This window comes from Tachypleus tridentatus, chromosome 11 (genome assembly GCF_004210375.1).
Source record: "Tachypleus tridentatus isolate NWPU-2018 chromosome 11, ASM421037v1, whole genome shotgun sequence".
Classification (NCBI taxonomy): Eukaryota; Metazoa; Arthropoda; class Merostomata; order Xiphosura; family Limulidae; genus Tachypleus; species Tachypleus tridentatus.
Window position 1 is genome coordinate 87,790,670 of NC_134835.1, and position 15,175 is coordinate 87,805,844.

At 30.7% G+C, this 15,175-nt stretch overlaps 1 protein-coding gene across 4 annotated transcripts in view; it reads left to right on the top strand.

Moving 5' to 3' along the window:
• Nucleotides 1-15,175, top strand: part of LOC143232701 (kinesin-like protein KIF28) — a 66,615-nt gene that overhangs the window by 20,485 nt on the left and 30,955 nt on the right. For all 4 annotated transcript variants that reach the window (XM_076468444.1, XM_076468442.1, XM_076468443.1 and 1 more), the window contains exons 9-13: nucleotides 1,596-1,656; nucleotides 4,948-5,106; nucleotides 5,648-5,775; nucleotides 12,538-12,698; nucleotides 13,146-13,277. In XM_076468444.1, the coding sequence (XP_076324559.1) occupies nucleotides 1,596-1,656; nucleotides 4,948-5,106; nucleotides 5,648-5,775; nucleotides 12,538-12,698; nucleotides 13,146-13,277 (641 nt within the window). The remainder of the gene's footprint in view (nucleotides 1-1,595; nucleotides 1,657-4,947; nucleotides 5,107-5,647; nucleotides 5,776-12,537; nucleotides 12,699-13,145; nucleotides 13,278-15,175) is intronic.

Here is a 15,175-nt window from a genome sequence, read left to right on the forward strand (position 1 = left end):
CTGTGTTATTGTGATTTCTATATGTTTAGCCAGACATGACTGAAGGTCAGCATAATAAAATTAATATATATATAACGTTAGGAGATTTAAGCTATTTAGTCAGAACATTTATGTTTTTGTGTTATAATTTTGGATTCATCATCTATTTTAGTTCATAATTTTTTATGGTGGTTATGACATCGATTAAATCAATCAAACCTGTACAGAGATTCGTTGGCGAAAACAACAGATAAAATGTAAAATTTTTCTTAAGAAATATTTTTAACTATCTAAACATCATAATGATTTTGCATGTGAAATTTCAGAAGTTTCTGATACATAAAAGTATTTTTAATCTTAAAATTAAAATTACTTTGCATGGTGGATGGGCAGCATGAGAAAAAATATGAGAAGAACATTGTTTGACAGACCATAACCCTTAAATGGCATTTGCTATCATTTGGTGCTGCTACTTACAACATTTCTACTGTTTAAGGGTTAATAAAACTAATATTTTGCATATGAATGCATTGTAATGTTTACTGATAATCAACCACACACATGCATTTACTAATTTAAAAGTTATATCTTGAAAAGTATAACAAGCATAAAATGGTTATGGGTTGGTCCCAGGAACTGAGTCTGTGCTGAAAAAAATTGAAGTGGATTTTTCATATAATATTTAAAATAGTTGTAGCAGATACATCCACGAGGAATCATTTTCACACAAAAAAAAAGAAATGATGACATACATTCATAGAAAATGCTTAAGCCAATCATTTATAGCATTATTCATTTTTGAGATTTATAAATTTCAAGCTATATCTCAGATGATGAATATTTTATTTAATTTTGTATTAAAAGTGTTCTTGCCAAAATTGTCATTTTATACCATATAGAAAACAAAGGTATGTCATTCATAATTACTAAGCATTTAGAAATTTAGCACACTGTTATTATTAAAATGTAAATTAGAATGTAAATTCATCTGAATTCAATTAGTTTTTGAAAACTAGGTTTTTAGATTCTATTTAAAGTTCACTATAAGTACTACTTAACTTTTTATGTTACTGAAAAATTTTTAAATTACCAACACAAATACTTTTGTCAAAATGTATCACTGTTAACATAAGTAAAAGAAATAAAAACCAACATCTATGATGTTGATATGATATTTATGTAGGGAAAGGCAAGATTTTAGGACAGGAAGTCATTTTAATAGCTGTATATCACATCTTTTTATGCAAAGTTATAACTTAGAGGTAAAAAAAGATTACAAATTTGTTAAATTATTAAATTATCTCCATTAGATATGCTGCTGTATTTTGAGATTTAGAGGTTTTATTAGCTTTTGATGTATGTTTATAGTTAAGAATGTCCTCTGGTCGATTTATAGACTTGTAGTGCTAAAATTTGGGGTTTGATTTCCCAACATGAGCAAATTGCAAATCGTCCAGTGTATAACTTTGCTCTAAAAAAACCAATCATTTAAGAATAATTTTCTTTGAATTACCATTCGTTTGAAGAGTGTTACTTTTACCTTTTTTTTTACAAGGTTGTTTTTGACAATATTAAATGTTTAGTAGGCTCATAGCTAAAATTTTTATTTGTATTAGATTGCAGCTATTAGCCCAGCAGATATCAATTATGAGGAGACGTTGTCAACATTGAGATATGGTATGTTCTACTTTACTTTTTTTGAAGTTTTACAAATCTGCTTCATAATATTTAGGTTACATATAATTTTCTTTATTACTTTAAAATTGCCTTTTGGAAAAATTTCCACAATGATGAGCTACAGAAACATAATACCTTGCACTACTGATAGTTTAAATATGTTTACAGATAAGTATGAGACTGATTCTTGCTTCTGTTTATTTGACTCTTTGTATGAAATTGCTGTCAACTACATTAAAGAAACCCATATTTCCTGACTTATCAAGAACTTTTGGGGAATGTTTCTTTCACTCGATTCATCTATGACATAAATTCAAGATCAATATCGCATAATCAAGTTAAAACATACATTTATAAATCATTCATTCCTTACAGTTATGCTGACACAAAAACGTAAATTAGCATTGGAGTTAAAAAAGAAATTGCAAGTTAATCATGTATTTGGAAAACAATAAGACATCAGTATAAATAAAAATAAATATAACTTTGCTGCAGAGTGAAATGCAAAGATTAAAAAATTGATGGAGTTATCCATTTATAGCTTTTGAATAAAATTCAACTTAAGATAATAAAAATCAAATAAACAACTCATTTAAGGAAACTTTAACATAAAAGCTTGATTACTAATTAGATGTATTCCATAAACTTTGGTCTTCATAGGATGTTTTTAATTTGAAAAAGAAATAATATGATCACATTATGAAAACTATGGTGTCCACCTGCAAATGCTGATGGATCAGGGTGCTTATACAACTACTACTATAGTGTTGTGTTATTCCATACACATAGAAGTACATGGCAAATGTTCTTTTTTGCCTACTAACTTAGCATTTACATCTGTAACTTTTTATCAAGTGATTACAGTTAAATACAAAGCAAACTACAATAATTGAGCTTATAGATAACAATACTGTAGACTTTTATTTGGACAAGTTTACCAAAAATATTTTCTTCTGGTTAACTTAATTGAAAAGTCAAATTATTGTAATATTAACATTAAACACAAAATGAATCAGCCAGAGCTAGAGAATTCGAAACTATAATTGTTGTATCCGTTATTGGATACACTATGTTGGTTTTTGGTTCATATCATCTTATGGCAAATAAAATGATGAAACATGTTTACCATATATTCGAAATTGATGTAGAAGAACTTGATTTGAAAACCCAGATGATATTCTTTCTAAAAATAGGTGTTCCAGCAATATTTAGAGGAAGTCCAATCTTTCAAGGCTTTTCACAAAAGTGCAGAGTGTTAGAAGCAAAAAATGCTTACATAAACAATTAAAGCTGCTGAACATAGTATTTATCAACTTGGAGATTACTTTTATAAGATACTGTGTGAGCATTTTCAGTGCTATATGAAACAGCTGTTGTCTTGGTCTCATAAAACAAAATACAGGTGATTATGTTGTCACACGATACTTCTAAAACCAATGAAACAACCCAACAAATTGCAATAGATTATGGAATTCAGATATTATAGTGAAAAAATTTAGGTTGAAAAAATATGATGTTGTCTTGGACTTTCCCAAAGATGACTGAAGAATGTTTACCATTATTGACACTGGGCATATACCAGCTGAAGTAGGCAGTATCATATAAGCTAGAATATATAATAGAGAATAGACCATATGATGTATGGGTCAGCAGTGAAATATATCATATTCTACATTACATTTTATAATGAAACAAGTATTTGACAAAACTAAAAGTTAATTAAATGGAATCGTAGATTTAGTAAACAGAGATGTATTCAAGAGAAAAGATATCCATCATATAGACATCTGCAGTATAGCAGGTTCCAGGAATATTTTGCAGAGAATAAAATGAACACTTACAACAAAGAAAAAATAATAAAAAAGTAATGAATAACTATATAAAATCTTTATTCATAAATTAGGAGTGAATTTGTACTCAACTAATATAATTTATTTCTACTGGTTTGTTTTTATATATTATCAAAAATCTTATCTGGTTTTTAGGGCATAGAGTGAATTCAAAACATAATTCTGTTCGATTAAGCCAGATATAAGATCAGAAATGATGAAAATACCACAATGTTAATTCACATCAAGGTCCTAGTGCAGTGTTCCAAAATTTATAGATTACCTGTGCCAATATTCATCTTTATATACATTTTCAAGAGAGATAAACTTAAACTTTTAACTCATAATATTTGTTACAACTTTCTATGCTACCCTCTTTAAATGACTATGTTCTCATTTCAAGAAAGCATGAAATACTAACAGAACCAAGCAAGTATAAGTCCTACAGAGCAGTTGTTGGTATACATAATCTTTGTCATAGGTAGAGAATGGATAGAGTGTAAAACCTTACTAACTTCAGATTACAAGAATCATGTTTTTAGTTACATACAAAACACTTGTATAAATATTTAGAAAACTTTACCTGAATATGCCACAATAAAGCTGTATTTATCACTGATTTTCAGATATAAAATAATATTTCCAATCATCATATAGGGAACTATCCATAACTAATTTTTTATAGTTCAGATTAAAATTAGCTACTGATTTCAATATTTTAAATGCAAAATTTACTATTCACAGATTATTATTTCCAATGCATGTTTCAAATTTAGCAGCTGTGAAGTATTCTGTGTTAGTTACAACAATTTCACTTTACAACTTAGTAATTGTAAAAATATTTTAATTGATTTAGATAGGTAAATTTTGTGAAATCTTAAATTTAGTGACTTAGTGGATATTTTTATTCATTTTACTCTATGAGACTAAAGATTATTTCATTGAATTTTAGAACTTGTAATATTTATTTTAGTGTATATTTTTGTGAGGTTTTGTTACTTTAGTTACTTTAATTTGTGTCCCCTGCTAGTACAACAGTAAGTCTACAGATTTACAATGCTAAAAATCAGGAGTTTGATTCCCCTCAGTGAACTCAGCAGATAACCCGATGTGGCTTTGCTATAAGAAAAATACACACACACATACTTTAATTTGTAGCATTTATGAATGTTTTCCTCATAACTTCGATCTTTTTTTGTTATAAATTATTATAAACAATGGGCATTGTTCTTTGATTTCAACTCAAGTTTTGATATTTGGCTTAATGAAGATAATTACCTTTATTTTAAGTTTAACCCATGAAAGTTAAAATTTGGTTATATAATGTTTCTTTTAAATGCAAAATTAGCTTAGTTTTAGAACTATGTATTAGTGTCTGTGTTTCTTGTACTGCAAATAGTCATGTATTATACTCATAGTTTGGTGTGAATGTCAGTAAGTAATGTTTTATGTGTGAACTTAGCTGACAGAGCCAAACAAATTAAGACAGTGGCAACAATTAATGAAGATCCAACAGAAAAACTTATCCGAGAGTTAAGAGAAGAAAATGAAAAGTTAAAGAAAGCATTAGATCATGGAGATGTTGGTTTGACTGGTGTAGAACCTGGAATGTCAGAGGATGGTATGTCATGAAAACTTTATAGAACCTTTGTGAATAGTAAATTGTTTCATTTTGTAAAGTAGTTTTGTTTTTTTTAAGTTATGTATGAATCCTTCCTGAACTACTTCAATAGAGATAATGCTCTGTTTTATGTAGAAGCAGTGCAAATTAATTATTTGGTTGGAATTATGTGAATGAAACATCTATCAGTGTGCCATTCCAAAAATATTTTAGTGGGTATTTTATAATATTAGTGTGATATGAAACTGTGTATCTTGTTAGAGCTTTTCACATGTTGAGGTTTCTTGATAATAGACAGACTTTATAACAGATTAAATTCAAATGAAAAACATTTCTTTGTGACCTGTTATATCTAATATTCATTCTTTATTGATGTGGGTATATAGTTCTTTGAACTATGTACAGACTATCACTGGTTAAATAAGCAGTGTAATACATGGTTCAAAGTATGCAATATATTAATTATATATTACATAACAATTCTAGAAGCTAAAATTATTTTAGTGTATTAATGAAAGAAATGCAAAAATATTTCTTTCAGAAATTGCAAAGTTGAAGAAGCTAGAAGAAGAGATGAGGGCTCAGATGGCAGAAAATGAGCGTGAGCTTCTACAAATGAAACAGAGTTATGAAGAAAAACTAAAACAAGCTGAAACACAACAGAAAGAGGTATGCTGTCATAATTTAAAGCAATATGATTTTTTTTTTCAAATTTCCCCATTTCTTTAGTTCCTTTCGAAACAGCCTGCAAACATGTTTGACTAAAGTGGTCTGATTACCCTATGGCCTCAACCAGTCATTCACAATATATTAGTAATATCAGTACTTTGCTCATTTTCTTTGGCCTTACTTAAAAACATAATGCAAGCCTACCAGAATGGTTGAACACATTAAAAACTTGCTCAATCTCTCATAACATTAGCTGCACACTCCTCAAGTGATTTATTGGCACTGATAGTAGTTAGACATGATTAGAAAGGTAATAAAAGAATAAAATTTAATTATAAAAAAAGTATACTGGTACAAGCTTAAAGCTACTTAGAATAAATTAATGTAGTTACATATTACAATTTTAAGTTATTTTAGAAACAAAAACATGATAATTTAGGTTTCTTTTTTCTTTTTTAGTAGTTATGAGGTCAGTCAAATTGACAGATTGCATATAGAGGTAAGGTAGAGAAAATAACTTGTAAAATATAAAGTTTTACTGAAAAACAAAAACGTTTGAAATGTAATTATGGTGTTTTAGTGATTACACAAAGGAAATTTGATATGAGAAAAATTATTTTTAATCATAACATGAAAATTACTTTGCACATGGACTATTCAAAACAAATACTCAATATATTCATGGACAAATCTTTATTTTAGTTTATTAAAAATACTTTATTAAAAAATATGATTTTTTTTTGTATGTGAAAAACTTATAATGTTAACTGAAAAACTGCCAGATTTTGTGAAGTCACATGCTTGGTCAAATGGACCAATCCTATGTTTAGAGAATTAAAAATGGATAATAGTCTGATAAATTGGCCATTTTAATGTCTATGCAAATTTGACTTGTAATTTCTTCTAACAATTATTCTCAGTTTTTTTTTCCTAGTATAATGACTGTTTAGATATTATATAATTGTTTTTATACACATGGATTTTTTAAGTTTTTGTGTCATGTTAAAATATCATGATGGAATTTGTTATGTTCCAGAAACTTTACACTTCATTGTCTTACTGTGGTCACAAATTGCACAAAGTAATTCTAGGATAATCAGAATTTCTAATATAACTGTGATGAGGCAAAACTACACAGATACAAAATGTTAATAATCACCTCCTTCAATTCATTGCTATACCAGTAAAGTATCTGATAATTACTTCTTGCAAAAGATAGGCTATTGTTTTGGAATTTCGCACAAAGCTACTCGAGGGCTATCTGTGCTAGCCGCCCCTTATTTAGCAGTGTAAGACTAGAGGGAAGGCAGCTAGTCATCACCACCCACCGCCAACTCTTGGGCTACTCTTTTACCAACGAATAGTAGGATTGACCGTCATATTATAACGCCCCCACGGCTGGGAGGGCGAGCATGTTTGGCGTGACACGGATGCGAACCCGCGACTCTCAGATTACGAGTCGCACGCCTTAACGCACTTAGCCATGCCGGGCCAAAATAGGCTATTTTGTCAAAGTTCCTACATTGAAAGAACTCATAGATGTTAATATACTTTTGATTATTCATAAAACATGGTTAAGAACTCAAAGAAGGAATTTGGATATTTCACTTATTTGGAGAAACATTAAAAAAAATATATGCCTTCTAGTCACAGCAAGTTATTGGAAATTGGGTACAAGTATCTTCAGATATTGTTATCAGAATGTGAAACTGTTACTACCATAATGGTACTGTTAATAAAGATATGAATAATGTTAACTTAGATGTTTAAAGCTGAAACTGTACATAGCCATTGTATAGATTGAACACTCTTCACAAAGCTGCATTTATGCAACAGCCATTGTCATGTATTTTTCTCGTAGCAAGACATCAAACTCCCTTCCAATCACAGCAGGTAGGAGCCAGTGTATAACTTCTGGTGAGAATGGTATGTTTTCTCCCTGCAAATAATTTCAAAGTGGGAACTGAGACAAAATGACATATCTTTACATTTCAGCTCATGAGTAGTTAACTGATACCTTATTTGCATAACAATGAAAAGAAGGGCGTGATTATTGATTATTTATTTGGGTGATGTTGCTTTATTGTAGTTACAGTGTTACAAATTCTGATTATTCTAGAAGTGCTATGTGCAGTGTACATAATCAGTTAAGTGTTCATAAATATACTATATTCCTTCTCATGTGTTTAATTTTGTTTGTTTCAGCATTGTGAAAAATTAGTCAGTCAGTCTCTATCATTCTAAATATCTTGTTATTAAAGCAAATGAAAGTGTAGATGGGAAGTTACGTACTCTTACTTTTTAACACTGTATGGTGTTATTCTTGACATTTGTAGAAAGCCTCTTATATCAATTACTGAAATTTTAAGGCAGCCAGTAATAGGAGTCTTGGAAAAGGAACTGTCACAAAAACAGATCTGAGGAGGCAGAAATTTCACCGAAGTAACTTGACTTCTAATCTATTTGTGAGCTAAGAACTTTAATGATACAACTTTATGACCATTGGCCAATACATTACAGGCCTAAGGAAAGTGTTCACTTCATTAATGATGTATGAAATGTGATTGGGAACAAAGACAAAATGAAATAAATCCAGCTAAGTAAGAAAAATACAGATGCAGGAAAACACAAGGCACTCTGGTATGTGATACAAGTTTCCTTGAATGAATTGCATGTAACATAGAAGAATCAGTGTGGCAGGTTAATTTCAAAATAAATGAATAATGGTTTACTTCGAGTTAAATGTTGTATCTCATAATAGTTATTTCTGAAGCTACATTCAACCAATCAAATCTGGTGTTAAAGCTAGATAAAATGAACACTATCTTTAATAGTCCAGTAGGAGGCCTAAAATGCATAGAACGGGGAGCAGTTTGAAGCAATTGGGATAAAGAGTCTTGCCCAATATTGCAGTAACTAAATGCAGATTATTGCCAATCCTGCAACCATTTGTTCTCTTTACAGATGACTTGTACTTCATGCTGCATCTAATTAACAGATGTACACTTATTTGGATAGACAGTCTGTAACCAACTGAAGTGGGTTTGAGAGTGCTTCACATTAGATTACTTTTCACACTTTTGTTATTTTGACTAAAATTTGTTGATTGCTGAGGAAGCAAATGTCTTTTACCCCTCCATTAAGACTGCCCCTTGTAACTAGTAGCAGCCCCATTTTTAAATAGGAAACTATGAGATATACGACGGCTGTTCAAAAAATACGCGGACTGTTTGAATTGCGCGGAACCATTTGGTTCCAGGGGAATCCGCTTGATGTCGCTAGGTTCGCACAGATCAGCTGATTACGACGCAATTTCCCAATTGCAGATATCTTCATTTGTGTATTAGCTACGCGGTTTTAAGTGAAGTGCGATTTTTTCGTTTGGCGGATTTCAGAATGAATGGCCTAAAGGAGCAACGACTTGCTGTGAAATTTTGTGTTAAACTTGGAAAATCTGCGACTGAAACTTTTGCTATGCTTAACACGGCTTACGGTGATGTTGCTATGAAGCGTACGGCATGTTTCAAGTAGCATGAACGTTTTAAGGATAGTCGACACTCCATTGAAGATGATGAGCGTCCTGGACGTCCTTCCACGTCAATTGACGACCCACACGTCGACAAAATCAACACCCTGGTGCGGGCAAATCGACGTCTGACTGTCAGGGAGCTTGCTGAAGAGTGTGGGTTATCAGTTGGATCTTGTTACGAGATTTTGACCGAAAAATTGAAGATGCACCGCGTTGCTGCGAAATTCAGCCCTGAGAACTCGTGAGTTTTTGGCCAAACACTCGATCACTGTTCTTCCCCACTTCCCCTACTCACCTGACCTTGCTCCTTGCGATTTTTTCTTGTTCCTCAAACTCAAAAGACCCTTGAAAGGAAGAAGATTTGAGACGATTCCCGAGATAAAGGCAAATGCGACGAAGGAGCTGGAGGACATTACAAAAGAAGCGTACCAGGACTGTTTCAACAAGTGGAAACACCGTTGGGATAAGTGTGTGCGTTGGGGAGGAGAGTACTTTGAAGGTGTCCCAGACCTGTAACTTCTAAATAAAGTACATTTTGTTTTATGACGTCAGTCCGCGTATTTTTTTAAGAGACCTCGTATAGTAATGATAGAAGTATGGTGTCGGAAGGAATAAGCATTCATGGATGTTACGACATCTTCATCTTGTGAAATGACATAATTATTGCGACCACATCCTATGACCTCATTGCTAGCACATACTGATGTAATTGTCCTCCTTTTTTTTTCCCTCAGTTTCATGAATGATAATTTTATAACCTGCAACTTGCTGAATTGATCAACATTTCTCTTGAAGAATGACTGAGTGTCCAGCATGCTCATGAGACTTCACTTGCAATGTACATGTATGAAATGCTTTTAAAAGATGCATCACATTCCATAAAGTTATTTCAAATGTTTCCTTTATTGAGGATTTAGACAGCAAGGGCTGTCTGAAGTATAACTTTAGTTCATATTGAAGGAAAATATCGTGAACTGTTAAGATACAAAGCCATTGCTACCAAATGTTAGTTTTGAATGTGTAATAACTGAAACAGTTATAAGTTTAAACCTTTCATAACTAGTCAGATATGTTCAGGTAAATTTTTCTAAATTTTTGCACAGGTATTCTGCATAAAGTTTTGACATCTTAGTTAATTGAATGTGTTGAAAGTTCATAAACATGTGCTAATTGCTTTAATTAGATAAAAATTATATGTTCCAATGGTTACAAACTTGTATTACTTTGACCATGTGAACACCTGACTTGTCTGGGGAGGAGCAAGCACATCTAAAGAGGGGCACAGATACTTGTGCCAATTATAAGAGGATTTTTTCCTTTATGAATGTCATTTGGAATAATTAGAGCTGTATGCATGAATGAATTCTAACGTACTGCACTTTAATATTTTGCCTAAATTTAAATAGTAAATTAAAATGTTTCTATCCAAGTCCTTTGTGGGTGTATGTAGAAACCCTCTGTTCCACCAACCAGTAAGAAATAAAGAAAAATTGTAATCCAACTAATAGGTGTGAATATTTAAATAAATACTCTGAAAAGGATTTTGCATATTTGTTCACTTGTACTTGTTTATTTTCGTTCTTGTCTGAGTACAAAATTGCTCTTTGCTGTACATTTCTTGAATTTAGGTTGTTTATACATTGGAATTTATACTTAGATTATCAACAAGAATGAATACCAAGTGTAAGCTGAATGACATAAAACAAATAGAGAGGTTATTGACATTATTTTATAAGTTATTTTTCTTGTTTTAACTAAGATAATATAAATTATAGTTATCCTTTAACCCAATGTAATACTGGCATGGCTTGTGGTTAAAGCACTAGACTTGCAGTCTGAGAGCTGTGAGTTATAATTCCTGTTGTCAAATATGCTTGTCCTATATAGATGCTGGCTGGGCCAGCCACCTTGGTGTAAAAAAAATTCATGACTTAAAACAAAATAATGGTTGACTCCATAATAGTTGGGACTAAACTCTTAACATGAAAAAAAAAAACACTGAACCCATATTGGAGAAGTACATTGACTATGATTATGAACTTCTATGTATATTTTCAGGAAATCTGACAAGCTTTTAGTAAAAAGTACAATGGATGCACAAAATGTTTGTTTATTTGTTCACTTGAATTTTGACCAAAGCTACATGAGAGCTATCTGCACTAGCTGTTCCTAATTTAGCAAAATTTCAGATTACTAGCCAAATGCCCTAACCACCTGGCCATGCCAGGATTCACAAAAAAATGAGATATGTTGAAAAGTATTTGTACACAAGATGTGCCTGAATTGATGACATCATTTTGACTCAGGCTCTGAGAAGTCAGAAAGAAAAATGATGTTCATGTGAAGAACAAAAATAATTTTCCATTGTGTAGTTTGCTCATTGCATTTGATAATCTGTGCAACCTCCAAAATGGATATCTACAGTTTTTCAGTATCCCACTATACTGTATCTGGTATTTACTTTCCTCTAACATGAAATGTTGCTAAAATGGCATTTTATGATAAAAAGAATGGTTTATAACTCTGACATCAATATATAATATCATATTGGATGTCACTCTGTAGAAGGTTGGAACATGTGCACTTGGATCCCCACCAATTCACACAGGATTAATTGTTTTATGAGATATTTAATGAAAACTGTGCCTAACATGTACACGAGAGTTATTTAGAGATCTGCATACTTCAGAGTAGGCCTTAACTGGTAAAATAAATCATAAATATACATAATTATTTGTCTGATCAGTTTTGTAAATTAACTCATCAGATGAGTAATGTATTTTAAGTTTCATTATTGTGAAGAATTAATGAGTCAAATTTTATCATACTAAGCACCTTATCACTCTAAATAAGGAACATAATTTCAATGTAAAATACTATCTGAAAACTGTAAATATATATATATATATATATACATTATATGTTTGTATGCATTTCTTATAAAGATGTATCTGTAGCAATGAAGTGATGTGAAATATAATCAAGAGCATTAATTTCTTTTCTCAGATATCTATATTACAATCTGTATACAAGTTTGTTTGCATGTGCATCACTTGTAAAATTATTTCTTGTACTCTTTACACCACTTACTTGTTCATTTTTCAAGGTTACATAATGAAAGGTTTCATAAACAATTATTATTTTATTTACAAGGTGTGCTAAAATAAAAGACTGCATGAATTTGGGCAAAATTTATCTGTGTTGTGATGCTACTATTATGCTTATTTCATTAGGATGATAACAGAGCAAAAATTGAAGAGGAAAAGAAAAAACATCCACACTTAGCTAACCTGAACTTTGACCCACAACTCTCAGGGAAAATTATTCATATTATTAAAGAAGGAGAAAATGCAATTGGGAAGTGTGATGCTGATATTATTCTCTTTGGACCATGGTAAAAGACCTTTAAATAAACATTTAATTAGATTTTAAGATATTAAATACTGTGTATGTTAATAGCCATTTTATATTAGTAATATGAATAAGACCTAGTAAATAAACCATTAGATAATGCTTTGTCTGTTTGTTTCAGGAAACAATCATTTTTTATGATTAATTAGTCAAACTAATTCTTTATAAAAGTAATAGGTTAAAATGCATAGATTTTCAATATGTTGCTTTGTCTTTTTAGATTTTAAACCTTGTAATGAATTGTAAATTACAGAATTTGTGCATTAATAAATGAACAATATTATTCCAATGAATTTTTATGCAGTATATATATTAACTGTAAGTCTGGGGTATTAAAATTCTAAAGTAATACCTATTACATACAGTAGTTAAATAATGATAATTTTTGGGTATTATAATTTTAATCTAATGCTTATTTATAATTTAACAGCATTCATGACAGTCATGCAGTTATTACCATGGATAATAGTATCGTTTGTATGGAACAATGTGCCAATGATTGTCGCATCCTGTTAAATGGTGATCCTGTGACTTCAAAAGTAGTACTTACACATTGTGACAGGTATATAAATAGTATGAATCATAGGTTTACTTTAGTAAATCGTTCAAACGTATTAAGTCTTTCTTTTCTGCTGTTCAGATTACTTCTTGATAATCTGTGAAACTATGAGCTGTAGGTTTTTATATGTATGATACACAAAATAATTAAAGAATAATTCTACTTCGTGATATTTTAGAACTATTGACTCATGATTAGCCATGTGGTCTGAAATGCAAATGATTTTTCATTCAGCCTATCATTGTGAATTGCATTTGGTAGCTTTACATATTTACATTCCTGACACTTCTTTTCAATAAGAAATATGACCACAATTAATAACCTTATACTGAAGTTTCCTACTTAAATTCAGAATGTTTATAAGTTACAAAAACATGCATTATCCTTAATCTGAAAGAGTTGTTTCAATGGTATCCTTATAATTTGGAGTGACTTAATGGGATGCAACAAAAACATTCATACATGCTTGATGAGGACAGCCTAGTGAATGTGCAAGCTTTTTCACTTAGTCAAACTCTGCAATAAATGTGTTGACCAGTTTAACTCAGTTAGAGTGAGAGTTATGAATCATTAGGCTGATAACAGGGGCACTTATATTAGCACATACCAGCAAATATGGTTATAGGATGTTGTTCATATAATGTCTATCATGAATATTACTATTCTCCTAGTCATATAGATCAATTCATGTACTAATGCTTCTTCCAACCCAAAGTACACTTTTACTACCACCATATGAGTGTTACATTGCTGTATGAAAATGGAATTGGATCTAGTTTCAGATATTCCACAAACATGTATAATTCTACTTAATTGTATAGTAAAATACAACTTATCTGAGAGAAGAATGTTACACAATATGCTGGTGGTATACAGGATGTATACTTGACACAATTGCAGGTGAACTGTCTTGTTCCTTATTGTGATGAAAATACACTTCATTGAGCATCTGAAATAAATGCCAGCCTTTTCAGGCTGTTTCTAACTGTCACCACACCAAATAGCAACTGTGAATATCCTTGGAACAGATACTTTATAATTGTGGTGAGCCTACTAAAATTGACAGATAGTGATCACCTCCTTCTATTGTGGATGATGGTTTGTCATATTCCTGTGTCTGAGCAACTTTAGTATTAACTTAAAAGTAGTTTTGCATTCCACTAATAGAGGCAACTTATTGCAAATTTATAACAGCCTTCATGTGTCTTCTATTTGTCCAATGGCTCTCATCAAGGGTGTAACATTCAAATGTCTTTTTTTATGTTTAGCATGATCCACTTTATATTTACAAGTGAGACAACATTGTTTAAGACCACTATAAACAACATAAGCAGAATTAGTAATCATGTATCTCAGATTACATTCCTAATTTGCTTAACAATGGACTCAGAAGGGTTGAAAGGATTTTATATAAGCAATTTTGATTTGTCTTAGCTATTATATTTTATAGTGTGTATATGAATATATACTGTATAAATTATATATTTGTATATAGTTAACAAGGAGTTCTTATGTTAACAACATTTAACAAAGTGTCAATATCACAGTAAGTAAATATTTATGTAATTTTTTCTTGGATTTGTACATTTTAGGAAGACTTATAACAAATAAAAATTTATTTACCTAGCATTCTAAAATATTACACATAAATCATTATAATATTTTAAAACTTACTCATAACAGTTTTTATAAATGTGAATAAAAATTAAAACATTCAAAGAATGTTTTGTAATGTAAGAGATAAAGATGCATGTTTACGTAATATCTCTTTTTAGATTACATAATACATTTCAACTATTTTTTGTAATATTTTAAGAAGTAAAATTAAAGAAGAAATGTTATTCAACTAACTTTGTATTTGAAATTTTATTCAAAGAATTCAACTATATTGCGTCGAATAT